The sequence below is a fragment of the Fomitopsis serialis genome (genome assembly GCF_022376445.1).
Source record: "Fomitopsis serialis strain Sig1Antser10 chromosome Unknown B0H18scaffold_17, whole genome shotgun sequence".
NCBI classification, from domain to species: Eukaryota; Fungi; Basidiomycota; class Agaricomycetes; order Polyporales; family Fomitopsidaceae; genus Fomitopsis; species Fomitopsis serialis.
Window position 1 is genome coordinate 351,247 of NW_025954977.1, and position 27,346 is coordinate 378,592.

The 27,346-nt window shown below is 55.7% G+C and overlaps 13 protein-coding genes across 13 annotated transcripts; 5 read left to right on the forward strand and 8 right to left on the reverse strand.

Moving 5' to 3' along the window:
* Positions 1-147: 147 nt before the first annotated feature.
* On the reverse strand, positions 148-793 carry B0H18DRAFT_1083900 (protein-tyrosine phosphatase-like protein; the record flags this gene model as incomplete). Its single annotated transcript, XM_048031722.1, has 4 exons — positions 148-163; positions 231-385; positions 443-697; positions 752-793. 4 exons carry the CDS (start codon positions 791-793, stop codon positions 148-150), a joined length of 468 nt encoding a protein of 155 aa, XP_047895976.1.
* Positions 794-879: 86 nt separating this feature from the next.
* Positions 880-4,432, forward strand: B0H18DRAFT_994330 (chloride channel). The gene is made up of 19 exons (XM_048045244.1): positions 880-1,085; positions 1,136-1,483; positions 1,544-1,620; positions 1,677-1,780; positions 1,833-1,882; positions 1,936-1,952; positions 2,011-2,027; positions 2,081-2,188; positions 2,243-2,318; positions 2,371-2,630; positions 2,685-2,714; positions 2,764-2,895; positions 2,948-3,039; positions 3,099-3,186; positions 3,241-3,311; positions 3,370-3,509; positions 3,564-3,932; positions 3,982-4,151; positions 4,208-4,432. Exons 1-19 carry the CDS (start codon positions 898-900, stop codon positions 4,331-4,333), a joined length of 2,463 nt encoding a protein of 820 aa, XP_047895977.1. The 5' UTR covers positions 880-897; the 3' UTR covers positions 4,334-4,432.
* Positions 4,433-5,339, reverse strand: B0H18DRAFT_994337 (uncharacterized protein). Its single transcript, XM_048045245.1, has 7 exons — positions 5,209-5,339; positions 5,119-5,157; positions 4,991-5,054; positions 4,874-4,939; positions 4,775-4,815; positions 4,660-4,715; positions 4,433-4,599 (listed from the first exon to the last, which is right to left on the reverse strand). Exons 1-7 carry the CDS (start codon positions 5,242-5,244, stop codon positions 4,449-4,451), a joined length of 453 nt encoding a protein of 150 aa, XP_047895978.1. The 5' UTR covers positions 5,245-5,339; the 3' UTR covers positions 4,433-4,448.
* A 300-nt stretch (positions 5,340-5,639) lies between these two features.
* On the forward strand, positions 5,640-6,217 carry B0H18DRAFT_1116997 (transmembrane proteins 14C-domain-containing protein; the record flags this gene model as incomplete). Its single annotated transcript, XM_048033511.1, has 4 exons — positions 5,640-5,747; positions 5,804-5,904; positions 5,957-6,030; positions 6,087-6,217. The coding sequence occupies 4 exons, from the start codon at positions 5,640-5,642 to the stop codon at positions 6,215-6,217; spliced, it is 414 nt and encodes a 137-aa protein (XP_047895979.1).
* A 1,225-nt stretch (positions 6,218-7,442) lies between these two features.
* On the reverse strand, positions 7,443-8,388 carry B0H18DRAFT_994358 (S-adenosyl-L-methionine-dependent methyltransferase; the record flags this gene model as incomplete). The annotated part of the gene is made up of 3 exons (XM_048045246.1): positions 8,122-8,388; positions 7,851-8,006; positions 7,443-7,805 (listed from the first exon to the last, which is right to left on the reverse strand). The coding sequence occupies exons 1-3, from the start codon at positions 8,302-8,304 to the stop codon at positions 7,443-7,445; spliced, it is 702 nt and encodes a 233-aa protein (XP_047895980.1). The 5' UTR covers positions 8,305-8,388.
* A 105-nt stretch (positions 8,389-8,493) lies between these two features.
* B0H18DRAFT_994363 (ARM repeat-containing protein) lies at positions 8,494-12,981 on the forward strand. The gene is made up of 24 exons (XM_048045247.1): positions 8,494-8,529; positions 8,590-8,710; positions 8,759-8,848; positions 8,901-8,963; positions 9,026-9,158; positions 9,211-9,305; positions 9,380-9,498; positions 9,548-9,648; positions 9,701-9,788; positions 9,843-9,941; positions 9,991-10,088; positions 10,114-10,214; positions 10,271-10,646; positions 10,708-10,759; positions 10,792-10,941; positions 10,965-11,227; positions 11,278-11,392; positions 11,451-11,522; positions 11,577-11,712; positions 11,762-12,109; positions 12,169-12,257; positions 12,318-12,515; positions 12,568-12,722; positions 12,778-12,981. The coding sequence occupies exons 2-24, from the start codon at positions 8,635-8,637 to the stop codon at positions 12,803-12,805; spliced, it is 3,045 nt and encodes a 1,014-aa protein (XP_047895981.1). The 5' UTR covers positions 8,494-8,529; positions 8,590-8,634; the 3' UTR covers positions 12,806-12,981.
* Positions 12,982-13,364: 383 nt separating this feature from the next.
* B0H18DRAFT_994368 (uncharacterized protein) lies at positions 13,365-13,917 on the reverse strand. Its single transcript, XM_048045248.1, has 3 exons — positions 13,805-13,917; positions 13,674-13,735; positions 13,365-13,617 (listed from the first exon to the last, which is right to left on the reverse strand). Exons 1-3 carry the CDS (start codon positions 13,847-13,849, stop codon positions 13,494-13,496), a joined length of 231 nt encoding a protein of 76 aa, XP_047895982.1. The 5' UTR covers positions 13,850-13,917; the 3' UTR covers positions 13,365-13,493.
* A 291-nt stretch (positions 13,918-14,208) lies between these two features.
* Positions 14,209-15,965, reverse strand: B0H18DRAFT_994370 (uncharacterized protein). The gene has a single exon (XM_048045249.1). The coding sequence runs from the start codon at positions 15,861-15,863 to the stop codon at positions 14,517-14,519; it is 1,347 nt and encodes a 448-aa protein (XP_047895983.1). The 5' UTR covers positions 15,864-15,965; the 3' UTR covers positions 14,209-14,516.
* A 117-nt stretch (positions 15,966-16,082) lies between these two features.
* Positions 16,083-18,001, reverse strand: B0H18DRAFT_994372 (uncharacterized protein). Its single transcript, XM_048045250.1, has 3 exons — positions 17,921-18,001; positions 16,711-17,858; positions 16,083-16,653 (listed from the first exon to the last, which is right to left on the reverse strand). The coding sequence occupies exons 1-3, from the start codon at positions 17,940-17,942 to the stop codon at positions 16,306-16,308; spliced, it is 1,518 nt and encodes a 505-aa protein (XP_047895984.1). The 5' UTR covers positions 17,943-18,001; the 3' UTR covers positions 16,083-16,305.
* An 801-nt stretch (positions 18,002-18,802) lies between these two features.
* On the reverse strand, positions 18,803-20,958 carry B0H18DRAFT_930607 (uncharacterized protein; the record flags this gene model as incomplete). The annotated part of the gene is made up of 2 exons (XM_048041713.1): positions 20,456-20,958; positions 18,803-20,139 (listed from the first exon to the last, which is right to left on the reverse strand). Exons 1-2 carry the CDS (start codon positions 20,652-20,654, stop codon positions 18,803-18,805), a joined length of 1,536 nt encoding a protein of 511 aa, XP_047895985.1. The 5' UTR covers positions 20,655-20,958.
* B0H18DRAFT_994386 (ubiquitin-40S ribosomal protein S31 fusion protein) lies at positions 20,959-21,913 on the reverse strand. The gene is made up of 4 exons (XM_048045251.1): positions 21,747-21,913; positions 21,605-21,688; positions 21,398-21,551; positions 20,959-21,339 (listed from the first exon to the last, which is right to left on the reverse strand). The coding sequence occupies exons 1-4, from the start codon at positions 21,764-21,766 to the stop codon at positions 21,118-21,120; spliced, it is 480 nt and encodes a 159-aa protein (XP_047895986.1). The 5' UTR covers positions 21,767-21,913; the 3' UTR covers positions 20,959-21,117.
* Positions 21,914-22,115: 202 nt separating this feature from the next.
* On the forward strand, positions 22,116-23,510 carry B0H18DRAFT_1083907 (P-loop containing nucleoside triphosphate hydrolase protein; the record flags this gene model as incomplete). The annotated part of the gene is made up of 9 exons (XM_048031723.1): positions 22,116-22,133; positions 22,178-22,242; positions 22,292-22,356; positions 22,406-22,539; positions 22,596-22,628; positions 22,679-22,907; positions 23,001-23,142; positions 23,252-23,356; positions 23,414-23,510. The coding sequence occupies 9 exons, from the start codon at positions 22,116-22,118 to the stop codon at positions 23,508-23,510; spliced, it is 888 nt and encodes a 295-aa protein (XP_047895987.1).
* Positions 23,511-23,720: 210 nt separating this feature from the next.
* On the forward strand, positions 23,721-27,319 carry B0H18DRAFT_994390 (uncharacterized protein). Its single transcript, XM_048045252.1, has 13 exons — positions 23,721-24,025; positions 24,106-24,228; positions 24,285-24,288; positions 24,333-24,487; positions 24,626-24,695; positions 24,751-25,059; positions 25,094-25,183; positions 25,236-25,258; positions 25,282-26,283; positions 26,336-26,479; positions 26,537-26,719; positions 26,773-26,835; positions 26,899-27,319. The coding sequence occupies exons 1-13, from the start codon at positions 23,864-23,866 to the stop codon at positions 27,058-27,060; spliced, it is 2,490 nt and encodes an 829-aa protein (XP_047895988.1). The 5' UTR covers positions 23,721-23,863; the 3' UTR covers positions 27,061-27,319.
* Positions 27,320-27,346: the final 27 nt, after the last annotated feature.

Here is a 27,346-nt window from a genome sequence, read left to right on the forward strand (position 1 = left end):
TCGAGGCACCAACGACCTTGGGCGACTCCCCAGGCTTTGTGGACGCCATAGCGAGCGACGTCGAGGTCTGCACTTTCTGCGTCGCCTTGCCTGCTTTATTTGAGGCGGCTGATGCGGATGTCCGCCAGAGTCGCAGCTTCCCAAGGCTCAAGCCGAGTCTGAGCTGCGACGTCGACGCATCAGGATGTGATTGTGACTTCGGCATGTCTGGATGTAGCCGCCAATAGTACTGCTCCAGCTGTTTCCTGAAGCCAACGTTGGGGGAGACCACACTTCGCTTGGAAGCAACAAAGCTGATGGATTGCGAGGGCGTCATGTTCGTCGTGGCCAGGATGTAGGCGCAGACAACTGTGGCTGAGCGGGACATGCCTACGAGGCAGTGAACCTGTTGGTGCGCACCGTTCGGTGGTGGAATGAGGAAGAGGTTAGGAAGAAAGCGCACCAGTACTGTGTTAGAGACGTTCTCGGAAAGGGCAGCTTTGATCCAGTCTGTGGTCTCATCGAGGTATCCCAGGATGTCTACCCCGACCTCGTCCCGTATCGGCACATGAAGTGTCCTGAGTCCCATGTCTTTGGGAATATTTGGAGCATCCTCTACCACGCTCAGAACATGTGTAACGCCCAGTTCTGTGAGCTGTGCGGGGTCGCGCGCAGTGAAGAGATTGGAAAGGTAAAGACGCGGCACGATGAGGGAGGCCTGACGGCCAAGTGTGAGGCGTTCGCCGGGCGCGATGGTCGACCCTGTCTTTACGACGAGCCACGGCGGAGTCCTGGGCGCGGTGAAGGACAGCATAGCTCGCTGCCGCTGGCGATGATGGTGGTAGGTGGACAAGTCGTTGGCGATGACACCCAGACGGGACCCAGGCGGTGGAGGAACATGGCCGTCGCGGATCTAGGATGATCAGGTCGCGTCCGATCGAGTCGGAGGAGATCGGTTCGGTTCGGTACCATAAACATCGCTTCTGTCGGCGTCACGCTGCTTTCCGCTGGCCGCAGAGTCCAAGTCGCTGCGCTCGACACACGCGACGGCCGTCTCGCACTGTTCGACAACCTCGCACACAGTCTGCTAGACTGGACAAGATGCGGTAAGTAATGGCAAGGGCATTGGATGCACCCCGAATTAACGAATGCATAGAGGATCCCGACCACGGGTCAAGCCTCTGGACAGAAACGGACATGCTCACAGCCCTTCTGACTACGACGCCGAGCAGCACGGGCTCCTTGATGAGGGATACACCAATGGACCGCTTCCAACACCATTTCCGGGAAAGGGCAAGGGGCCCGCCTACGAAGAGGGCGGTGTGATCGACTGGCAACGCGAGGAAGCAGCTGAACGAGAACGGAAGCGCATCCTCGTCAATCACCGTGGCTTTCGAGGCCTAACAGCTAGATTGGCGGATGCGGGAAGTATGTGGCTAGTCATCATTCTGACGGGTTTGGGGATTGGGACGGCGGGGGCGTGGCTCGACGTGCTCGTGCGATGGTGCGTACGTTGTAATGTTCCCGCGCTCGCTCACGCATTCACGCGTCTTTTGTGTTGTAGGTTAGGTGATTTGCGGGACGGTCGATGTACATCCGGCTTCTTTTACAACGAAGTCATGTGCTGCAGTGGACTGGATCGTATGTGCTCATGTCTTGGATATTGGTAACTGGCACGCTGACACGCAAGGATATAGCGGGCGAACTCTGCTATGAGTGGCAGACATGGAGCGAGTATTTGAACATCAGATGGATTATTGTTCAGTCCCTGCTGCAATCGTCTATTTACATCTTGCTCGCGGTACGTGGCCGGCCGCTACAATTCAGAGGTTGCCTATATGTATATTGTATAGGTTGCATTCGCCGGAAGCGCAGCTGCTCTAGTCAAATTCTACGCGCCATAGTGAGTGACCGGTATGTTCCACTCTGTCAGCTGTTCTTACCATGAATGATTAGCGCATTTCATACGGGAAGTAAGTTGATTGTCGATTCGCATACGCTACAGGATCCTGAAGTGCCTTTCTTTACAAGTTCCTGAGATCAAGGCCGTCGGTATACCGTTCCCTGTCAGCCATGGTTACAGCTGAGATGGTCTTCGTAGATCCTCAGTGGCTATGTTCTGGATTCCTTCCTTTCTCCTTGGACTCTGCTCATCAAGGCGCTCGGGCTTGCACTTGCGGTTGCTTCAGGCCTATCTTTAGGCAAAGAGGTACGAAGGTAGTACGTCCACTCGTAGTGTTTTCTCTGAAGTGTGAGTTCGCAGGGCCCGCTAGTACACGTCTCGTGCTGTTTGGCCCTTCTCCTCTCGAAAATGTTCAAGCAAATCCATCGAAACGAAGGTACGGCTCTGTTGACTATAATCCAACCCAACCACTGACCGGCCTCTCGTAGCCCGAAAACGCAAGATGCTCGCAGCGGCAGCAGTCGCGGGTGTCTCAGTCGCCTTCGGCTCGCCCCTCGGCGGCGTGCTCTTCGGGCTTGAGGAGCTCGACACGTTCGCGAGCGGGACGGACGTTATGTGGCGTGGGTTCGTTACGAGCGTGATCGCAGCGATGGCGCTACAGTATATCGACCCGTTCGGGACGAGCAAGCTCGTGCTGTTCCAGGTGCAGATCACAGACGAGACGACGGTGTGGCGGGCATTTGAGCTGGTGCGTGCTTTGTGCAGTCCGGCGCGGAGGTGTTGACCTAAGACGGCGATGTAGATTCCATGGCTGATCCTCTCTGTGCTCGGAGTGAGTTCAGACCGTCGCCTAATCGAGTTGTCTGCTCATAGTCGCTCAGGGCTTACTTGGCTCGCTCCTCATCAAGCTGAACGCGCGTATCGCAGTGTATAGACGCAACGGCGTCCTGAACAACTGGCCGACGGTAGAGGTCATCAGCGTCAGTGCAATTACCGCTGCAGTCTGCTACCTGGTGCGCTTTGTTCTGCTTCGAAAGGATCTTCGGCTGTTGACGCAGGATTCAGGTGGTATTCCTTAGAGTGCAGTCGTCGGAATTGGTCGCGAACCTATTCTTAGAGTGCGATCCTATCAGAGGAGACTACCACGGTCTATGCAAGTGCGCGGGATTCAGCATATGCACTACTCGTGGACATCTAGCTGATGTCAATGTTGTAGCACGACAGCCATCTGGGCGAATGTCTTTCTGCTCATCCTTACGGCTGGCACGAAACTGGTTTTCACAGCATGGACCTTTGGCATGATGGTGAGTGCATGCGAACATGCGCGACTGTGGACAACTGAGTTTGTGCTGCTGTAGATCCCGGCGGGTATCTTCCTGCCCACGATTGCCATAGGTGCATGCCTTGGTCGCGCTGTTGGTCTTATCACGTATGCATTCATTTGATTGTATATTCTATGCATCGCCTGACCGCTACTGCTACTTAAGTCAGGGTCTGCAACGGGCTTATCCTCAGGCTTGGATATTCCTGTCTTGTCCACCGGAACCGAATGCACGATGTATCTCCCCAGGGTTCTATGCTGTGATCGGTGCATCCGCCATGCTCGGCGGTGTCACGCGAATGACTGGTGCGTCCCGTCTCATTTCCTGACGTCGACCGAGCTCGCTCACGGCCAACCCAGTCTCCCTCGTTGTCATCCTCTTCGAGCTCACCGGCGCACTCTCGCACGTCCTGCCCATCATGATCTCCGTGATGGTCTCCAAATGGGTGGGAGACTACTTCGGGAAGGAGGGCATCTACTCAATTTGGATCGCGATGCGCGCGTACCCCTGGCTGCCGCCGTCCGAGTTCCGCGACAAGGGCGAGACCGCCGCGGACGTGATGAAGCGCGCGGCGGACCTCGTCGTCATCGCGGAGGACGCGGAGCGGGGGTGCGAGCTCCAGGACGTCGACCAGGTGGTGCGGATGTATCGGTTCCACGGGTTCCCGGTCGTGTGCGGGGAGACGTTCGTGGGGTATGCGACGCGGGAGAACCTGAGGGCGGCGTTGGGTGGGTGCTCCGTCGAGTGCTGCTGCGCAGGGATTGACGGTTCTTTAAGATACGCTTATTGCTGAGGATCTTGCGTCCGGGCAGCGCAGGTGGTGCACATTTTTGGCGCGTCCTGAGCAGCCGGACTTGGTCGACTTGTCAGACGTGCTGGAGGACGCGGTGCTGCAGATGCGGCCGGAGATGCCTCTCGAGCTGGTCGTGAGCACGTTCCAGAAGCTGGTACGCAGCACTCCTATCACAATTGGTAGCCAGTCTCACTGATCGTGATGCGGCAGAATTTGCGACATATTCTATTCTCGCGAGGGGGCATCTTGTGTGGCATGGTCACAAAAACGGATGTCGTGCGACTCTTCACGGCACAGTTTCCCTACACCTCGGCGCTCTCTGATAAGGGCTGGTGAAGAAACGCTGCAAGTCTACGTTGCAGTATTTAACCTATCTTTATTATATGTTCTACGGGATTCGCGCATGCTATCGATGTCTATGGATTTCCGCCGTGGTGCACCAGGTTGGCGGTCACGTCCGCAAGATGTACAGGTAATAGTGGAACGCCTCGCCCAGCGCGCGGACTTCGAGAGTCGTACCAGGGCGGGTTAGGTACCGTTTGCGGAAGTGCGGCTGGCCGAAGGTGAGGTAGATGAAGAGGCCGCCGGGTTTTCGGAGAACGCTGAGGACGATGGGAGGGTTCGTGACTGGCTGGCTGGTTGTGGAGGGTGGAGAGACGTACCGGAGGACTTCGTCGACTTCGCGATTGCAGTTTTGGATGACTTCTTCTGGAGGATCCTGTAGGCCGTCGGTTAGCAAGGAGGCTTGTCCCTGTGGATGGATGCACATATACTGACCCAGACGTCCCCTTTGGCAGTCATCATCGCATCCATGGTCCCTGTGCGTGGCAATCGCTTTATTGGGGAGGGTGGTATGGGGTGGCTACTGAACATTACCTTTGTCGATCGCAACGTCGAACGAGTCCGAATCAAATGAGAGAGCCCGGATGTCCATTTCATGCCCTGCAAGGCTTTCAATACGACCCGCTGCTCATATGGCGATGGCGTTCGTACATTCCATCTCGGACCGAGCCTCAGCATGTTTGCGCTTCATCTGCTCGACCACCACGCTGGAGTACTTAGAACGGACTATGAGGTGAGGCACGCGGGGTCACGACTTTGGGGACTGGCAAGAAACGCACGTCGGTGTTGACAATGTTTTCATAGCCATCGTCATACATCTGACACGCTGTTTGCAAATGCAAGAGACGACCCAGTAGCAATCGACGGACCTCTTCAGACAGCTTCGAGTTACCACACCCTAGCATTAGGATTCTCGCATTCTTGTCAGGTATGAGCTCTCTGAGGATGTCCGCTACATCTGCGTATGGTTTGAACCAATCGAACGATGTCTCGCCAGACTCTCTAGCACGCGATCAATGCACAGACCAACCTGCTCGAAAGTGCTGCTCACTGAGTGTATCTCTGGTCCCTGCTCACATGCACAAATTGTATTTTCGCAGCTGAACGCTCTGCGCTTACCAGTACTCCCTCGTGCCATACTCCTCATTCTTCTGCGGGAGAACGTCCGTGGACATGGCGAACAGCTGAAGGTGCACGACGCGGAGAAGAGCAGAGGTGCAGGCTCCGGAGCGCGCAGAGCGAGATAGCCGCAGCTCTGGGCTTCGGCCGATCGCACATCACATGGCGGGCCGGGCATATAATGCGGGGTAGCCGTGCGGGGCAGCCTGAGCTCGCGCGTCCCACCTCCAGAGCAACCATTCCCACCTGCTTACCTCTGCTTACAGCCCAATCCATTCAGTCGAACATGGTAAGTCTTCCGTGGCTGTGAGTGTGTTGGGAGCCCGCTGAGACTCGCTTGGACAGTCTGCATACCCCGCGTACGTGATGGGCGGCCTCTGCATCGTCGGAGGCATCACTGGCTTTGCGAGGACGCGCAGCATCCCGTCTTTGGTCGCAGGCGTTGGGTACGTGTTGCCTTTTCGCCAGGATCTAGGAATGTGTTGACAGTGCTGTCAGCGTGGGTGCACTGTACCTCTGGAGTGCGGACGGTATCCGTAGGGGCACGGCAAACAGCCTTGAGACCGCGCTGGGTACGTCCTCTCTTCGCATGTTTTTGTTAGCAGACCTTTTGACATGGCCCTCACAGGTGCATCTGCCATCCTGCTCCTGTCCTCCTTGCCGCGGGTCGCGAAGGGACCGATACCAGCCGTGCTCACCGCGACGTCCACAGCCACCGCGGTGTACTACGGGAGGAAGGTGTACGCCCTCCAGCAATGAGCCCGCCCGGCTTCCATGTGCGTTGTATCATGCGTTTGTATAACAGTGCTACGCTTCGTGTCTCGCTGCAATTGTAATACCCCTGCTCTGTCATGCTATCCAGCCCGCATGCGACGCATCTCGGCTTCACGCCGAGCGCTCCAGTTCAGGCCAGGCCATGCTGAGTAGGATCATCCGGGAAGCGGGAGGTCCCTCTCATCAGAGATGCAATGATGCAATGCATATGTGCGTCCGATGTAGCATTCGCGAACTCGACCCCAACGAACCCTCCAAGTAATGATCAATGACCGCGCAAGCCCCGTTGCACGTGATCCCATGAGCCTTTGTCCCAGTCGTCCGCGCGATGGAACCGCTCTCCCAACATCACCACACACTCAATTGGTGATAGCCAACACACCGATGTTCACATGTCCCTCAAAACAGAAACTTGACATTCTGGTACAGATTAAGCAGAGGGTTCTCTCCGTTCCGCAAGCGCGTCTTGTTCAGGCTCGCGTACGTCGACATGAACTCCGCATGCGTGTACACGCCCGACTTCATGTCACCGCCAGGTATGCCTGCCGCGGACGCGACGCCGTCGGGGGAGAGCCTCAGGTTCGTCGGGTGATACGACGAGAAGAAGTTTCCCCCCAGTGCGAGCGGGGACGCGCTCGTCGCGAGGGGCGAGGGGCCGAGCGGCGCCTCCGCTTCCGCGCGGGGCAGCGGCTGCGCGAGGATGTGCTCGTACATGTCGCGCAGGCGGTCAAAGTCGGTCGGGAAGAAGATGTCGAAGTAGCCCTGCTTGACGAGGAACGTCGTGCACGGCACGGTCGTGTTGCGGTAGCGCGTCTGCACGACGGGCGCGTTCACGCCTTCGATCGTGTCCGGCAGAGACGCGAAGTCGGAGAGGAGGAGGCGGTGGCGCGGGAAGTGGCGGCGGAGCGTGCGGAGGAGGCTGAGGAGGCGCGTGGGGATGTACTCGGGCGCGGAGAGGTTCGGCGCGAAGGGGAGGTTCGCGTAGAACGTGCGGAACGTGCGCGACGCCTTGAGCAGGCGCGGCAGCGGCGGCGGGTGCATGAGACGCCGGCGGAGTGCGAGGAACGCGGCGATGAGCGGGTCCGTCACGCGCGTGTAGTACGTACTGAAGTCGCCCTGGGCGTCGATCGTGACGAGCCCCTGGTACGGCTCGAGCGTGCGCAGGTCGTAGCGGATCATGTCGTGCGCGAAGTTGTCCTGGGCGCAACACTCACTGGCGGGACCTGCAGCGGATGGGGAGAGCACTCACGATGACCTCCATGGCGAGGAAGAAGCACGGCGCGGGCTCGCGCTTGGACCAGCGGAAGATGCTTTGATTGGTCACGTCAACGCAGGGGTGCTTGGTGCTCAGTTTCTCGCGTTGTAGGTGCGCGAGATTCTCGCTGATCTCGATGATTTTGTACTGCGTGCGGTCGTAGACTTCGGGGTAGCGATGCTGTATGTAGTCCAGAATGTCGAGGGCGAGCGTGCCGTTCCCCGCACCAATCTCGTAGATGATGAAATCTTCATACGGGAAGTACTTGAGCAGATATTCAGACACTAGACATTGGGCAATGGCTTGGCCGTACCAAGGCTAGAATTTACGTCAGACGCACGGTACTAGTGGTCGCAGGCGTACCTTGAACAGCTCCGTCGGCGTATGCCAGATCTGCCTCCCGGGTCCTTCACCATCCGGACCGTACTCGGCATACTTCTGCGCGACCCCCTCCTCGAACTCCAGGATGTTCCTCAGCTTGCCAAACTGCACAGGCTCCGTCGCCGTGAAGATGTCGGCCTGCTCGGAAAGTAGCCGTAGTGGGGGTTGTACAGCGAGTCCTCAATGAAGTCGCGTACGAGCATCTTGACGCGGCGGGGCGGCTCTTGCAGGACTCGAGGTCGTTCGCGGTGACACGTTTGTAGGTGGCATGCTCCGCGTCGGGGACATCCTGGAAAGAGATCTTGCTGTAATTGATCTTCTCGTCCGCGGTCTTGTCTGTCGCTTTGTGCTTCAATGTGCGAGTGGCCCGGGGAAGTGCGGGGAGTGTGCTACGACGACATACTTGCGCGAGACGCGTGCTGCTTGACGCGAGCATATACCTCGAGCACTGTGTAAACCTCAGGCCTGCTGCCACCAGCAACTTGTGACTGGCAGTGCAGAGAAAAATGAGGAGGGAGAGGAGAGGAGGGACGGGGAGGAGGGGTCGAGGAGACAGATGCCGTCCTACGATCACGTGCAAGATGCATTAGTACTGGCGCTCCAGGACCAGCAACTGCCAGTCGATCCTACCCAGATCCTATCGCGCCCCGAGCCTCGTTCTGCAAGTTGACTGGTCATTGTCTGAAAAGATTGGCATTTAACGCTGAAAGTTTTTGAAAAGGTGCCTTTGACATATCTGCGACTTCAGAGGAGGAGGGGCGTTAGTATGGAAGCGCTTCAGAGAGTCGTGCGGACATGGATTGCGTCCGAGCAAGAGGAGGAAGTCGACACGGCGGTGTCAGGTAAGCCTTGTGCTGTGCTTGTACGTTCCTATCTGAGAATGATTCTAGAAATCAGCAAAGGGAATGCAACACTACTGGATCTTGTCAAAGCTTTAGGGGAATACCTCACCTCCGAAGAAGATGAGCTGAGGACGAAGGGTACTTCGCACATACCACACTTCAAGCATGTATTCACTGCTCGTAATATCAGGTGTTGAGTTTCTCTCGCTTGTAATCAGCAAATGCCCACCTGAGAAGCTCCATCGACAATCGGGTGCGCATCCTTCACCCTGAGCGCACGACCTCTCGATTCTTACGCCCGCACTGTTTGCAAAGTCCGTGTGCTGGTGAGCTTCTACTGTGGCAAGCTGGAAGACACCGAGACTATCATTCCGGCGCTCAAAGGGCTCGTCTCTCTCACTGCGATGCCTGCCTTTGCATCTGCAGACGCGATCGAGGTTATGAATGCGTAGGTCGTGTGGTCGTGCAGCAGAGGAGGCAGCACTCAATGGCTCAAATAGGCTTTTCAAACATGTCCGGATGAATGCACTCGTTCAGTCTCAGCGGTTCATGGTATACAAGATTGTCGACACACTGATAGCTAAACACCGAGATGGTCGGTCAATTCGCTGACTTCGCCGTTAACGAGTCTTCATGCATCGTCTTACAGCACTCAAGAGCATGGGAAAGACTTTCTGTCTGGCTACATCTCACTGGCTGAAGGCGAGAAGGACCCTAGGAACCTCTGCATTGCCTTTGCCATCGATCGCGTCCTGTTGCTGGAGTTTGACATCACTGCTCACGTCGAGGTCTGCGACATGTACATCTCGGCTTGTTCCCCGCTGACATTGAACACAGGATATGTTCAACATCACGTTCTGCTACTTCCCAATCACCTTCAGACCACCTCCAGATGACCCGTACGGCATCACCACGGACGATCTCAAGAATGCACTCGGGTAGGCGTTCGATGAGTCTCCATCTGACCCACTCTTACATGGGAGTACACAGCGCATGTCTGAAAGCCACGCCGTTGTTAGGACCTCCGGCAATCCCTCTGTTTCTCGAGAAGCTCGCAGCAGGCAGCCCAGTCACGAAGGTCAGTCATCCTTACCCCCGCACTATGCAACACTGAGTGAGAATTGTTGCGCAGCGAGATACCCTCAAGGCTCTCGACAGCTGTCTCCCTGTCTATGGGGCGTCTACAGCGCGTACTCACGCACGAAAGCTGTGGAATTCTCTGAAACTAGAGGCAAGATTGGCTTTGTTGCCAATGATGTTAGATGCTCATCAATGGGCAGATCTTCCAACCAACCGATAGCGTAACAGAACAAGCCGCCCTTCATACGACTCAAGTACTTATCCGGACGATCTACTCTGCGCAAGGGAACGAAGATCAGTCAAGCAAGACATACAAGGCTTAGCGAAGGAGCTTGCGAGGAATGCATTCAGATCCTGCGTGAGCCGGAGAAGAGCCAGGCGAAGCCTGCCAATAAGGTCATGTGTGCATTCATGGCGACTACGCGTACGATCCACTCCTCTCTAGATTGTTTACCAACACTGAGAGACTGTTGATCTCAGCCTCCGTCGCGCGCTTCACACTGGCACAGGTAACGCCGCACCTCGTCAAGCTCTTCCTCAACCCAGACGAGCTCCCGAACCGTTCGCCTACTCTCCGGCTGCTCGCCGACGTCATAGTAGCCGCCCGGGACTCGATGCCGAAGGATCCGGAGATCCTCCCTGCGGAGGAAGACATCCCGCTCGCGCCGTATAAGGACGAGGTCCTAGGTGTGCTCACTGTCGGTTTGAACGCCGGGTCATCAGCACAGCCAGCCCTCGATGGCTTGAAGGCCTTGGTAACAACCCGAGGGTTGTTAGCGGATGAAGAGCTCGGTTTTGTTGTTCACAAGGTCAACGAGCTGCTCCAGGACGGGCAGGAAGAGAATGAAGATATCAGGTGCGTTCTGTGTGCTGTTGAATAGTCACGACGACGTCCACTGACAAGGCGACTGTATCAGCGACTCCGCTCTCGATTTGTTGACGACCATCTCAGTATCCGCGCCCCGCCATGTCTCTGAGACGACGTTACCTCTCCTCTTCAGCTCTTTGCCGACCGCGCACCTGCACGCGACGCCCAGGCCGAGCGACTCAAGTACTGGCGCACACTCGCCTCCCTTACCAAGCTCTGCAAGCAGCCCGACCTCTTCGAGACCCTTGTCGTCCGGCTCCTCACCAAGCTCGACCTCATCTGCGTCCCGTCCCCACCGCCATCCAGGATGACTCAGACACGGACAGAGAGCCGAACGCGGCGTATGCTCACTCGATCCTGCGTACAATTGTTGACGTGTTAGATGCGAAGGTTGAGCTGGGCCATGCGGATGTGATCAAGTACATCGACAGGCTGGTGCCGCGGTTGTACAACTTGTTCATCTACTCCGCTCTGATGTCGAACGGAACGTACTTGGTCGCGACTGACCCGCGCCTTGTGTCTGTCGCGGCGCAGGTCATCACGCTAGTCGTACAGACGTTATCTGCCCAGTACGTTTCGGAGAAGCTTATTGAATGCTGATGTACTGATGTTGCTGAAGGCGACAGGAGACGTTTATCGTGGCATTGTTTGCGGCGTACGTACAAGGCGATGTCAAGCAGCTTGCCGAAGGACATCAGAAGGTACCTTCGGACAAGAGGTTTGACCCATTCGATGTAAACGGTTCTCGTTGCATTGCTGCATCCGACTCCTATTCAACTGCATCATATGTAGGTAGAAGCGTCGCCCTTGCAGAAGAATATGCTCGCCCTCTTCGCTGCGGCCGTAGTCGCACTTCACAAGGAGGTTAGGCAACGATACACTCACGGTGGCCATTCATTTGCTGAATTTGATGCATAGGTGGCACTGCCAGTCCCGGATGAAGCGGCTTTCCTAGACATGCTGCTCCGCTGGGCTGTCACTATTGCGGATAATGTCCTGCAACGAGACGCAGCAGTACATGTGACATGTTCCATCGTCAACAAACGGACGGACGGTACGCAGCTGAGACGTACCTTCTGTTGTCCCTATTCACCATCCACCAGGCCTGTCTACCTTCCTCCGGGAGAAGCTCAACATTTTCTGGACAAGTCAAATAGCAAGTAACGCCCATCCACCAGAGAAGCGTCGCGAAGCCATCTCGACATGGTCATGGATGACGAAGGCCCTCCTGGTCAGAGGGGATCCTCGTGCTGCGGATCAGGTGGACCGGCTCTTTCAGTTATTTGGAGACAATGAAATCAGCTGGGACGCCGCGCGGACGATCGGCGGTGTGGTCGCCACTGACAGAATCCTCACGAAGAAACATCATAGCGTCATCAAGTTCCTCTATGCACAGAAGTATTGCAACACGGTCTTACCTAGGATCATTGAGGGTGCGAAGTCATCCGAAGGTACGTATCAACAAGCACAACCGCGCTGCGAGACTCAAATTGATACATTCGCATCATAGACTCCAGGCAGCAGAATGCATACCTTGTAGCTCTCACGTCTATGATCAAGTCTGTGCCCAAGACGGTATACGCGCACCAGATGCCAACGGTGTGTCTGACCTTGTTCTACGCACTACGACCGCTCACATGAATCTATCAAACCCGATAGCTGATGCCTCTCCTCCTCCGTGGACTCGATCTCCCTGACTTCGAAATCCGGGCCAGCGTGATCGACACGCTTCTCGCGACTGCCGAGAGTAGCTCATCGTCATCGAAGACGACGGAGAACAACATCATCGCGGAGCACGCCTCTAGCCTAGTGTCGACGATGCTCAGAAATAGCATGGTCAAGGACATGCCTTCCGTGGTACGTGCGAGTTCTACCGTGTACAGGGCGTGCGTCCTCAACCTCATTGCAGCGTGTAAGGATCGCCGCTTTGCGATTCCTCGGGGTCCTTCCAAGTGCTGTCCGGTATGATGTCCTACACCCACAGAAGGCCATGGTGATCCGTGAACTTGGGAGGGTGCTAGATGACCCGAAAAAGGCGGTTCGTAAGGAGGCAGTGGAGGCAAGGTGAGCGCTTTAGCTTGAGGACGGCTAACCCGTCATACTGAGCGGCTGCCATTAGGACCAATTGGTTCAAGTTCAATGGCTAAGATGAATTTTGAACATACGAAAGGAGCTTGTTATCAACACGGTAGCCAAACAACATCTGTATCGATAAAACATGCCAACGGCAGTTTTGCAATGTAGCATTTATACGCTTTCCTTCAGTGGTACTGCATACTATTAAATTAATATCAACGAGCATTGCGACTTTCGGACCGATGCCAGTACTCTGACAATGACCAAACGACGGGGTGTCAGGTTTCAACGGGATATATAACTCGATTGGCCCTGCGATGGAGGTATCTCTATCCTTCGATGATATCTGCCGGCTTGGCCCGGGGTGCAGGATGGCCGCTGGTAAAACACGATGCACAAGGCGTTGAGTACCATCATTGTTCCAACAGGGATGCACGAGAGATTCCCTCTTCGCACCATACGTTTCATCTGGAAGTGATGCGTCAGACTCATGAGTCACAGTACTTGGGTGCGCGTCGCGCGACGCGTGTTTTCACGTGACCGCGACCAGACCCGCACAGTGACTCGGATACAGCGTGGATCAGTAGACCAGTTCTGCTGGTAGGTGTGGAACGTCTCGAGTATCACACATTTCGATAGCCAATGAACTCGATTGAACGACAACCATACAATGACGACACTCGCTGATCAAATGCTCCGACTTCAAAGCTTCACCCAACAAAAACACTACCACGGCGAACCACGCGTCACCGCTAGGAATCACTTGGAGTTGCCGGACGACTTGTGCGTGACTTCGCCGCTGGGCGAGGTGTACTTGGAATCCCCTTTCCCGTTGTCGTAGTACGTAGATCCGTTGGGGTTCTTGTAGTAGTAGCCCCCGTCTCTGGTACATTGACTGCAGTAAGTACTACGAACGAATGGTGCAACTATTCAGCTCACTGGTTCGAGTAATGATATCCAGTGTTCCCATTGCCGTAGTCACGGCTGCAGTAATGGTTGCCCTACGTCGTCAAGAAACGGGAACCATGGTCAGCCAGGCGCATGTCGGAGAGGTCAAAGGTGAGGAGCACCTGGCTGTTCGTGCCGCTGCCGGTGTAGCTGTAATCGTTGGGCATGTTGAGAACGATGCAGAATCCAGAGGCTCGCGAGAGTGTTCTGCCCGGACGAGGATGTGGTCCAGGACAAAGAGTGACAATATGACGAGCTCGCATTTAAGCAGCTCCGAGTCCCCCGACCCTAGATCCACGATCCCGATGTTCTCAGTGGCATAGACCGGCCTGGCAGAATCCAGTTAGTGTAAATTATTGTCTTGGCTGACTTCTCCTGAACGCGTTCCGCCCCATGTAGCGTTTGCTAGTTTATTGCAGATACGCCCTTGGACACTAGTACTTACATCATTAGACTGCATGTCCTGAGCTGCGCCAGTAGACAGCGATGCATAACAAGTCGACGTGACGCGCAATCATCCGACAACTTGGATATGAACGGCCAGCTCTGGAATGACTCGAGATGTTGCGTTATGAGCCTCACCATGTGCGCCGTTGTAGTTGGTATCATTCCAAATCATACAGGGTTCACTACAACAGTAGGATGTGCGACGAGAGCTGTAGCGATCGTGGATATAACGTTAAGTGCCAAAGAACGACTGATGAGATGCAATTAGTAGATCAACCCGCTGTGCGTACGCAATGCACATCCTCCACGACGAAATCTAAGCAATGCTATCGTAAAGGTACGATGCCGAAGTGAAAGAAACGCGTGCAAACACTCTACCAATCCCGTCTACGCTGCCGCAGCCATGATCTGCTGCGTCTTCAGGTTCGCCTCAGCAAGGACCTTTTCGAACGCCTGGAGGTGCTCTTGCACGAACTTCCTCCCGTCCACTCTCCGATATGACCGGGGCGTGTCTGCGTTGGGCACACCAACCTCCACACCAGACTCCCACTGCTCGATCTTCACTCGGCTACGTTCCGCACTGTCCCACTCTGTCCGCCACTCTGTGAGTTTGTTCTTCAGCGCGCGGATCTTCCGACCCGCGTCCGTCGTGGCAGCGGCGTTCACTTGTGTGTGTTCGGAAATGACAGCGAGAGACGATACAGCAGTGGTTGTGAAGGTTCGGAGGTAGGCGAGATGCGATATTGTATTTGCGGGGGTAGGAACGCCGGTCAGTGGAGGAGGGGGAGGGAATGTCGCCTTGACCGGTGTTGTCGAATACGCCTCGTCCTCGTCCTCCTCTTCGGTGTCTCCTAGCTGGTCCCGGTCAGGGTCGACCTCCCAGTCATGAGCAGACGTAGAACTCGTGAAGGATTCTTCATTCACGGGGTCGAGGTCCCGCCGTGGCTCCGGAGCCGGTGGTGGTTCGTCGATCACCTTCTCCAACACGTCCAGTTGCCCAAGCACGTCAGTGCCATTCACCTCTCCAGCAATCTTCCTAAACTCCCGCTCGTACTCTAGCAGCTCCCGCACCTGCCCCTCCCGATCCCGAGAGGTGTCGTTGATACGGCGAATCATATCGGATGCGAGGCTCTCGAGGTTAGCGTGTCCGTGGTCGGCGTCGAGGCGACGAAGGTGCGAGAGGAACTTGTCCGTGTACTCCAGATCCTGCGCAAGGATCGCCATAGGATCTTGTTCGGGCTGTCGCCTTTGTCGCGGTGAAGTAGGGCTCGAGCTTGTGCTCGTTAACGCAGGATCGACGTCCGCCGGCTCCGCCTCCGCGAACTGTGGTGCTGCCTGCTCTGCCACCTCCTTCTCTGCCTCAGGAGCGAGCTCGTCCTGCAGAGATTGCCCCGTCCCGTCGATTTCGTGAGCACCTTCTGGTGGCTCGTCTATGCCCTCCGCCCCTTCGTCGTACTCTATGCCAAACTCCTCCGCAAGAAGCTTCGACCCCGCGCTAGGCTCGGGCATCAACGCCACTGCCAACTCGTGCGCGAGCGAATGCCTCCCAGTAGCTCCATCATCCCCAAGCGCATCGGCAAGGCTCGCCCCAGCCCGTAGTGAGGTAGACGATTTCCGCGCGTTGAGACTTAGGCTTTGTCGGGATGGCGACTTGCGCGGCGTGGACGACCCAGCCGAGAGGAATCGAGAGCTCGTTTCGCCGTAGCTGTTATCATGGTCTAATGAGGGCGGCATCCAAAACCTCAGCGATGTATCTGCGAGAAAGTCGACGGTCGCTGGCGCAAGTTACTGAGGGGAAAGATTGGGGAAAGGTCACTGTTGTCGTGGGCGTCGTGGTAGTAACTCTGCGCCTGCCAAATGAGGTAGTAGAGGAATATCACGTGGGTTGTGGCTGAAACAGATCGCTCTTCTTAAATCCCGATCTGGAGGTTACTAACTTCAACCTCCGAGTCACCGACCTGGACGCGGGATGCAACAAATCTCAACCACAACTTGCCATACAGTATAAGTATTACCGGTATAAAATTGAAGACGCGAAATACCTAACTATGCTAAGTTACATTGCAGGTAAAGTCCATGAGCGGTCGTAACACATTCAATGCCTCATTTACTACGGAGACTCGCAGACATTGGCCCTACTTACTATCGCTGCTACGGCCGAAGAAAAAGACTACAATTACGATAAAACGGACAGATCAATCTCTCCGTCAAGTATCCCTGCAAGCGCGCCCTCGAAGTCCATCACCTGCATCATCTGCCGCACGTCAGGCTGCGTCCTCAGGAGCGCCTTAATGGGCTCGCGCGCGCGTACCACGGGTTTCCACTTCGAGCTGGATGGCTCCCGCTGCCAGTCGATGGCATCGTCGAAGGAGATTCGCTTGGCTACAGGGCACGCAGGCATGAGGTATTGCGCGATCATCTTGTGTTGCAGAGGCAGGTTAAGCCTCCAAATGGCGTTGACGAAACGCAGGTTTAAGCCTGTCAGCCTCGAGGTGCGGCCTAGAGCGCAAATGTCTCGGACGAGCTGCAGGGAAGGATCATGGATCAGTAGAGCGAGTGTATGCACTAGCGGCGCGCTCACCTGCTCGAGAGGCGTGCTGTAGGTAAGCAAATCGAAACAGATCGACAGAGTGGCCACAGTGGGCGCGTATTGGTGCACAGGGTAATGATAGAAAACCCACGCCGGTATCTCTAGCTCCCGAAGCTGCGAGTGCTCAAGAGGCAACAGAAGCCGATCGTCCGTGCTGACGCTCGGGCTGAACCAGTCGCAGATGTCTACGACGCTCAGACACGAGACGGCACCTCCGGGGAATAACACGGGAAGAAGATTGAGCGGACAGCGTAGGGTTTTCAGCCTGGGCAGAGAGATCCTGGATGGAGCTGCGTGCGGCGAGGGCCTCTCATCTCCATCCAGTGTGCTCACGAGCGACAAATCCGAGATCGTACCCGCTCCAGCGAGGAAACCAAAGAGGACAGCGGAATCGTGGGGATCAAAGGAAATGTCAAGTTGCTCCAGTCGGCATTCGGACATGCCCTGCAGGATGGCGCGAGCCAGTGGCCACTCCGTCGCTTTCAAAGACCGGATATAGGATCCTTGGATCATGGACGACAGCGCCGCAACGTACGGGTCCACGCCATCAAGGACAAACGCGTCGAAGTGCTCGAGCTTCATCGAGTAGTGCAACGGCTTGCAGTGCCCCGTTAGCGGCGCGAAGGAGCAGTGCCTGATGGATAGGCTGCGGAGATGCCCTAGGGATTTCATCGCTACGAAGAACTCGCATGACACGACTGTCTGCACGAGTGTCAGACTGCGCAGGGTCGGGAAGTAGGTGAGGATTTGGGCATGTCGCCACGAAGGGGACTCGATTGTGGCGGGGTGGCGCCCGCCCTCTGCGGACGTGCAGCCGTGAAGTTCGAGTTCCCTGACCATGGCGGCTAATTCGACAGCTGCCTTGTCTCCCCGCGCGAGTTGCTTCAGCCATGCCGTACGCGCCCCGTGTGTCCGCTTTAACTCCTTGGACGGCGGGCTCGCGATTGTCAAGCGTGCGAAGAGCTTTGGCGTGACGAGATTGGCGAAGAGTCGGCAGACAAGGTTGAGATTGGAGAGGACTGTCTTATACCCTACAGACGATCCATCATCCACCTCGTTGAGGATCTCGTCCACGATCAGCATGTAGACTTCGATGGGCAGGGATGCTAGATGCCTCTGGCCATCGACCCGGACTGGACCTGGAAGTGCGGCGACGGTGTCTTATCACCAGCTCGCCGTTGACAGGCACCAAAACACTCACTGCGTGAAGTGCGAACTGCCATGGGGACAACGGGAGACGTTTGGAGGATGCCAGTGGAGGGAATGCGAAGGTTCTGGGGACAAGCTCAGCATCGTTAGCGGCGGCAAGACTTTATGAGGTCGGGCGGGCGCGTAACGGATTCTCAGCGCGTTGCGCTGTCTTACGCCGGCGCCTCGATGCGTTCTCCATAGTGCGCGCGTTTACCGCGGAACGCGACACAGGAGAGTACATATGGCATGGCTGTCCGGGATCCGGGCGTCACTGGCAATTGGCATCGCCCCTTCTCTAGGTTCCCGATTGACGCTAGGCAAGCGCTACCTCATCTGGGCTTCCGATAATTACACCGCGTCTCCACGGTCCCGTACGCCTCTGTCTCTCTACCGGCGGCACTCGACGCAAAATAGCTTCTTCCCGCCGTCGCGCCTGTACTGTGTGGTCGTGGCGCGAGGCGCCGTCCGGTGAGAGTTCATTTCTGGGACGAGACGAGTATCACGGTGATTGTTGGGCGGCCATTGGCTGTTGTGCCTCAGTCGCTGTAATGGAGTACTGCGTCTCATCGGCGCTCCGCGAGAAATATCCGTCCCTATGCCATCTCTTGGCAGGCCTAATGCGCTCTGGCAGAGGGCCTATAATTGTCGCTGGGAGCGCCTCATGACGCCGCCACCAGCACAAGGTGAGCATCCCGGTGTCCATAGAATAGCCTCAACCATTCAGAATGTCATCAAGCTACTCGCAGAACCATGCAAGTCTAACGGGAATATCTATTCGGAACTGCGTAGGCGGTCTATTATCTATTGTATCTAGTGGCCACCGCAAGTCTAGCGCGGGTCCTCTAGGATGTGGCACAGCGATCAGTTGCCGGATATATGGGTGCAATCTACTCTATCTATGATGGGATCCGTCAGGGGTCCATGAAACCGTGGTCTGAAAGAATGGTGTGATAATGACTAGGAAGGGAGGGATGTAGCTTGGGCATGTTGATTGCTGCACCAGCTCGATATCAGGCAGGCCCGATACTTCTAGTAATGTTAGCGAAGGGAACAAGACACGGATACAGTCGCAAAACTCGGACATGGAAGGTGGAATGGTCTTCCTGCTACCGATGTCCAGTCGTCGCAGGGGATGACGGCGAACCGCGGTGCACGGGCGCCCATTAGCGTTACTCGGTGTACGGGCAAGGGGCGCGGCACCCGGCAATCCATCGGCGCTCTGAGGAATGTGGACCGGCAGCGCCAGGCTCTGTAGCGCGGGGCAAGATCTTGCGAACCACGCGCACGCCGCGGGCGTCATCCCGTAATCTCGTGGCAGCCCACAGACGTCCTGGACTGCGCCGACAGCTAAGTGCTCCAAGTTCGGCCACCACGTAGCGAGATCTTTGGCGTCTTGATCATTCAGACCTGGCGTCACGGCAACCTGTACGTCGAAACGCTGAAGCCCGGCGAGACGCGCCAGTGGACGCAGCGTAGCGCGGTCGATTATGTCGACGTCGTCGAAACATTCTAGCGAGAGGGACCGGAGGTTCTCCGGGATTTGTGCGAACACTTGGCGGAGCGGGCTTGAGGGCGCGTCAGCCGTCCACTGCACGTCAAAATGGAATGTCTCCAGGGTGCGGGATGGGATAAGTTGCAAGAGGGCCGAGGCGAGGGCGGGCTTCGCCTGGAGTGTCAAATCTCGTAACAAAGGAAAGATCTCCGCCTCCATCGTGGGCGAGGTAGTAAGGCCCTCCAACAGTTCTCGCGCGTCTAGGTGCCGCGCGTCTACTGTCAGCCCGCGGAGAGCTATGAACGTCGTGGCAATCTTGCAGAATATCTCCATGGAGAGTGATATCCCGACACGCAGGTCTAGCGTGGCGAGGGAGGTGTACGTAGCGACACTGCGAAGGAGTTGTGGAGATGTCGTCCCTCGGACCCGTAGAATCTCCACGCGCGCCGACGCGTCGTGGAGCTCCTCGAGGTATCTCTCGAGCGCACTACTTGAGCATCCTTTCCGTCGGCTGAACCCGAGATGAATGTCAACCTCGCGCACGTTGGAGGAGACACCCCAAAAGCCGGCCGTCTGGCAACCACCGTCGCGGAAGCGAATCGAAGCGAGCTTGGGCAAGGAAAGGAAGCCGCGCAATGTCGAGGGTATCCTCACGGCCTCCGTCTGCCTGATGCTTCGGACACGATGCGCATACGCATGAAATCGTGCCAGTGCCCTGGACTCTAATTCATTCCTCCCTGGAATGTCCTGTAGAGCAATTAGAACAAATTCTACGTTCTGCAGAAGAATTTCACATCCAGAGTCCACTTTCCACCGTGCATGAGGCGTCAAAGGTAGGCGGGGGTTGTGATATGCAGCAGAGCATATTCCAGGCGCCGTCCACCCGCAGCACGCTACCCCAGTGTGCGCTTGCTAGTAGCCTGACTAGCCTAGGTTTCAGTACACTCCCTGGGCCTCGACATGGCCCTGTGACGCGCGGGCAGTGCGCGACAACCGCAGGTCGCCAGGTGATCCATCGATGCGAATATTCTACTGCGGAGGTAAGCTATTCACTCACCGCATGAGGTAACAACCGTACGAGAGGCGTTATGCCGTCCAGTCGGACCCAAAGCCTGTCCAGCGCTGGATCAGACCAAGCTCTGCAGCATCGCGCGACTTGGCACAGCGACGAGCGGTATTCTTGCTCCGTCCAGGCGGAACAAGCTTCGAGGATGGCCTGAAATATCTCGTCTATGAGGAGAGCGGTGTGCATGATGGGTACACAAGTCACTTGCAGAGAAACAATGCGAACGCGAGATTGGACGGTGAGTCCGGCGAGGGCGAGTACTTATCTGCCACGCCGAGGTGGTCGGGTGTAGAGTACTTTTGACTGTGTGCGGCGCTCAGCCGAGTAATTTTTGCTGTTACAGGTTGGTCGCGCCGACTCCGACATGGCGGTGGCACTGCAGATTTTGAGCAGCGCTGAAACTGATTGGCTGGCGTTTATAGCCGCCTCGCCAGGGCGGAGACCGCGCACTCGTAAAGGAGGAGCTTTGGGGAACGTTCGTTCATGATTCTCACTCATACAGGATCAGAAGGCAGCACAACGACCGTGGCTCAAGCTCAAGTCCACCTTGCATAATACAGTCATGATCATATCGATTGCATACGGAAGCACGGTCGCATGGTAGTGATACGGTACATGAACGCAAGACAATCTACAACGTTGCTCCCGTTTAGACGGCGGGAGGCTTGGTGCCCGGCTGGAATGTGTACGTCAGGCCGCACTTGCCGCAGTACTGACGGTCGTTGTGGAAGGCCATGAAGATACCGGCGCCGCACTCAGCAGAGGGGCACTCGCGACGGAGACGCTTGATCTTGCCGTCGGACTCCACCTTGTAGTACTTCAGGATGGACATCTTGACCTTCTTGGGCTTGTGCTTGATCTTCTTGGGGGTCTACAGACAGCGATCGTCAGAACGGGCAGTCAGGCGTGGTCATGAGAACGGTGCTCACGTTGTAGGTCTTTTTCTTGCGCTTCTTGGCACCACCACGCAGACGAAGCACCAAGTGGAGGGTGGACTCCTTCTGGATGTTGTAGTCACTAAGGGTGCGACCATCCTCCAGCTGCTTGCCGGCGAAGATCAGACGCTGCTGGTCAGGGGGGATGCTGAAGGCAGCAAGTCAACACATGCTTTGCGGTCATGAAAGCAGTGTACTCACCCCTCCTTGTCCTGGATCTTGGCTTTTACATTGTCGATGGTGTCCGAGGACTCCACCTCGAGGGTGATGGTCTTGCCCGTGAGGCTGCACAACCCGCCCGTCAGGACACGCAGACTTCATGCGACAACACAAAGCGACGTACGTCTTTACGAAAATCTGCATTGTGACGGACGCTTCTGTCTGTCCAACGAGCTGAACGATGGAGTCGTCGACGAAGCGAAAACCGACTATAGGTGAGCGAGCAAGCGCGCGAGTCTTTATATATGCCCGCACGCCGAGGCTTAGTCAGCGAGAAGAGGACTGTTGATGGTCCGTGCGCAGATTGCAAACAAGGTTTGAGATTGCATAAGATCGGGGTAAGATCTGGCAAATGCCGAGGCATGCCCGAAGGCGCGTCGCGCGTGACACGCGTCCGACCGACGCGTCTCGACTCTCGACCGCGGTTCACTCTACCGCACTGGCCGTTCAACCCACGCGAGTATTATCACCACTATCCACTCAAATCATAGATATGGACTCGGACGAAGATGTTCAGATGGAAACCATGGAGCAGACGCCTTTGACGGCGGCGAGCAAAGGAAAGGGAAAGGCAGTGCCACAGGCACGGACGAACAGTATGACAAGGACAACCTACCCTGGTTAGCATGCGGTCGCGTCAACTACTGAGTCACTTAACTAGCATTACAGGGTGGAGAAATACAGACCAGTAACGTTGGATGATGTGGTGTCGCACAAGGATATCATCGGCACGAGTAAGCCTTCCTGGTTAACCGCGTGTGCCCAACTACTAAGACGCGTTAGTCGAGAAGTTCATAGAGGCTAACCGCCTGCCACACCTGCTCTTCTATGGGCCTCCTGGTACTGGAAAGACATCGACTGTCCTAGCAGTCGCACGCCGGATATACGGAAAGGACTACCGCAAGCAGATCCTCGAGGTACGTGGCCCCTCTGCGTGGTGTGTCGTGGCCTGCGCAAACTCACAACGCAACAGTTGAACGCTTCCGACGACCGTGGTATTGACGTCGTGCGAGAACAAATCAAGAACTTCGCGGAGACACGCACACTATTCTCAAGGGCTTCAAGCTTATTATCCTGGACGAAGCTGACATGATGACAACTGCTGCTCAAGCTGCCCTGCGGCGTGTCATTGAGCAGTACACAAAGAATGTCCGATTCTGCATTATCTGCAACTACGTGAACAAAATCATTCCCGCTATCCAGAGTCGTTGCACTCGTTTCCGTTTCTCGCCACTACCAATCACAGAGGTCGAACGGCGACTGACCGGTGTCATTGAAACGAAGGGTAAGTAGTCCTTTTTATTTTTCTGAGATGGCACATATATTGACTGCCCGACAGGGTGAACTTGACGGAAGACGGCAAAAAGCATTGCTGAAGCTCTCAAAGGAGATATGCGACGCGCTCTCAACGTGCTTCAGGCATGTCACGCGGCTTACGATGTAATCGGAGAAACAGAGATCTACGACTGCACCGGCAGCCCGCAGCCAGCAGACATAGAGACAGTGGTTAACTCCATGCTGTCCGATGATTCACGACGTCGTACAAAAGCGAGTATGCTTGATAGTGAATGCACTACTTACCGGGACTGACCTTCCTTGCAGTGATCTCTGCGCTGAAAGTCGAGCGAGGCCTCGCGCTTCCGATCTCATCAATGGGGCGTATGAGTACATTGAGACAATCGAGTTCAAGCCGCATGCGCGGATATATTTGCTCGACTTCCTTGCGACTACCGAGTAAGTCATGTATGCAAGATGGGAGAAACGTTAGCAAAGTTGACAGTTATACAACAGGCATAGGCTGTCAACAGGTGCTAGCGAGAAGATCCAGCTCACCGCGTTGCTGGGTGCATTCAAGAATGCAGTGGAATTGTCAGGCAAATCGTCATGACAATGCTGTCGGTTGGTGATTCCTGGCAATGGCATCCATTATGGTACTTTCTATAGCCTTCACCTATTGTATTTCCGGTGTACACCACGACACTGATCTGCTCCTGGTCCTCCTGCCTGCTATCCAAGGCGCGTGTGTGGCTGATGGGAAACTGAATCACGTGGTACGCGTCAATGACACGCCTCCACTCACATTTGAGGCCCACTGCAGCGCTGTTGTGCACTTCCCTGCCGCTCGTCTGTACGGACCCATACAAGTCTCATAGCTTCTCTGTACATTATCTGCTTGGCTGGCTACCAAAAGCTCCAGAATCTTGTACTCGAACAGACCCTAACAGTCAGCCAAGCGACGACATGGCCTTCCCTATTCCCGCCCACCTACCTCGAGGCAAGGACCCCCAAGATGTCTCCACGAAGATCCTCACGAAGATATCTGAAACTGATACAAAGTCTTTGAACGCCTCTCTGGCGTCCTCTTGGATTGCGGAGCTTGACGAGACCATTGCCCAAACGAAGGTGCGCCTCTGAGCAAGGCGGTGGTAGAACCACTCGCAGACTCACGTAGCAGTGCGTACCTCTTAGACGCGATCCATGAGCGTATATCGAACGATCTGCCCTTCTTCAATGAGCAGCTGTCAAGCGCGAAGTCAATCCAGGAGCGGTTACATACGCTGACGGATAATGTCGATGCATTGGATGGTCGCTTGTCGGATTCGGAGGTGTGTTCTGTGACCTGCGTTACTAGCAACTGGACATTGACTGGCTTGTTTTGAAGACTGGTATTGTTCCCACTCTCCTTGCGACCTTGACACGGCATGCGCAGCTCGCACAAGAGGCTTGGACGCTTCGGTGAAGCGTCAGAACCTAATTCACCTGTTCGGTTTGAAGCGGAAGTATGACAACCTCACGACACTGGTGCATGAAGGCAAGCTACCGGAATCAGTGGCAACATCCTCTGCTCTCGAGCCTGAGCTGCAGGTTCGCCAGAGCCGCTGGCACGGAGTGCGGTTATGGGTGAGCTCCGGGTATGTTCCTTGCTGTCCAGCAGAGTTGTGAAGTGTGTTGACACCTTGAACAGCGCAGTTTCAATGCTACCAAAGCGCGGATCGAGGACAGCTTAATGATGCCTACAGTCGAAGCGTTATGGTGTCATCGTCTGAAATACTTGTCCGACCTTCTGTGCAAGGCACGTCGAGCAATCTTATTCTTCGACGCGCTTGACTCATGACCTGCCGTGACAGTGCGACAATCGGAGACGACCTTGTCTTTGGCATCAGTTCTATCGTCCCTATCAGCCGCCTCCCTCGCCGAGCGTTTGAACCATCTTCGCCGCGACCTCACACAACACTACGTCGAATACATCGCGAAGCAGCCTGCCAGCGTTGAGGTGACATCTGTGGACACTATCGCAGGCGCTGCCGAGTACAGGCTGACGCTCTTCCCTTCTCCGCCGGATAGCCAGGACCTGAGCGCACGTCTAGATGGCTTCTCGGCTGTATTGACCTTCCTGAACGACCGCCTATTCCCTCACTTGCCGCAGCGGAGCGGAAGTCTTTCGCGCTCTCCTATGCAGACCCGTTCGAGCGGCTGTGCTCAATCACCTTCTCATTCCGTCTCTGCCATCTTCGCTCGATGGGCTGCCGCATTTCCTCGATTTCTCACTCGGGCGCAACAGTTCGAACGGGACTACCTGAGCTCAATGCTAGGTGACGATGGAGGCGAACAGAGATCAGAAGCTGGGCTAGTGGCGTCGGGCTGCACTACGAGCGAAGCGGCGCATGCAGCTGCTGGAAGCTGTGAGGCTCATCGTCATGAGCCCGGAGGACGAGCGACGTATGATCTCCGTAGACGTCGAGGTTAAGCCCGAGTTCGAAGAAGGAAGCCTTGCACCGTCAACTGCAGAGCCTCAACCCGAACGGGTGGAGGATAGCAACGACGACACAGCTTGGGATTTCGATGATGAACAGCCGACGGACACCACTGAGAGCAAAGAGGACGATGCCACGGCTGACGAGGATGGGTGGGGCTTTGATGACGAGGGGAGCGCTGAGCCTCAGCCAGAGCAAAGCACGTCGGAGCCCGTACCACCAGAAGAGGATCCTGGAGATGCTTGGGGCTGGAATGATGACGATGCGTCGGATACGCTCAATGGCGAGGAGTCTTACGAGGACGATCCATGGGCCGATGGATGGGACGACAAGGAGAGCAAAGAAAAGTCAAAGGCGCCTGCAAAAATGCCGAAGCCGGCAAAGGGACTCGCGAAGCTGTCGTCGAAGGGCAAGAGTGCCAATCACAAGACGGACGAGCCGCCGTTACAGTCGCCCATACCACTCGCGCCCCCTCCGCCTACGCCACTAGTGACGTCCATACCGAAACAAATGGCGACCCCGCAGGTTTTGAAGGAGACGTATATGGTGTCTGGACGCATGAAAGAACTTATCAAGCATGTCGAAAGCGTCCTTGAAGAAGGCGCCGAGCTAGTCTCTTCAGGGCTTTTTGGACCTCATCAGACTTCGACATCACAACTAGGATCGGTGATACTGCAGGCCGCGCCGTTGACGTTGGATGTGTTCCGCGCGGTGTATCCTGTCACATTCTCTGCGATACTGCAAAACTCGCCGAAACAAGCGATGCGCTTCTCCAATGATTGTCTGTACCTCAGTACAGAAGTGCAGCAGGGTCTGAAGGGTTCTGCTACCGCTGTATCCGGGAAGCTCCAAGAAGACGGCGAGCGGCTAAAGATACTCGGCGAGAGCTGGTATTCAGATACTATTGTAAGTTACCTCTGTTATGTCGCCTGGAGTATCGCTCATGCGAATGGGTCAGGATCGGCAATGTCAATTGATCCATGAACTTCTCGACAAAGCAGCAGGCTTTGTTGAGACCACTAACCAGGACCGCTTCGACGAATGCGAGAACGCAGTCAACCAAATACTGCAGCGCATACGTCGTCTAGCACAGGAGTGGAAGGTAGGTTCAGGTCTCGATGCGGTGGCATAAGCATCTGATTTACTGTGGACCCGACAGCGCGTCTTGAACAAAAGCAAGTACTATGAAGCGCTTGGCTTCGTGGTGGACGCGGCGCTATCACGCATGCTGGCGGACATTCTTGCTCTGCCCGACATTACTGCCGAGGAGTCAAATAGACTCAGCGAACTATGTCGTATCTTCAATGCGCTGGAAGGCCTATTTGTAGAAGACCCGTCTCAGGTAGGTCGTATCGGCTACGTGCTGTACGCATTTCGCTGATCTGTCTACCCCAGCCATCATTCGTCGTCTCGTACGTCCCATCTTGGCTCAAGTTTTCTTACTTGTCGGAGCTTCTCGTAAGTGTGCGCCCTTCGGGAGCATTGCTCGACCACTGAACAATGTTCTTGTTCACAATACAGGAAGCGTCCATGGCGGACATCTCGTATCTCTTTGAAGAGGGCGCGCTGGTGGATTTTGAGATCGACGAGTTGGTGAAACTGGTACGCGCCCTTTTCGCAGACACTTCTTTGCGGGCGAACACCATCAACAAGTTCCTCGGCGGTCACCCATCGTCTTCATGAGCAGTCTCGTTATGCGTACGATGTGGGCAGGGATACTTAGTATGGACTTACTATTTACTCTGGGAACATCATGCTTGTAATCACATCATATACTGCATGTACCTCAGTGGGCGATCGACACTGCGGAATATTGCTGGTGCTGGTGATTAGATTTCTAATACTCCTCGCCCCGTAAATCTGTCTGAGGACCCATAGTTGGGATTGAGAGACATTACATAGCTGCCATGTACTTATGAGCTCCGGAAATGGCAGTTGGGGGACAGCAGACGCACGGACCACCGCTGGA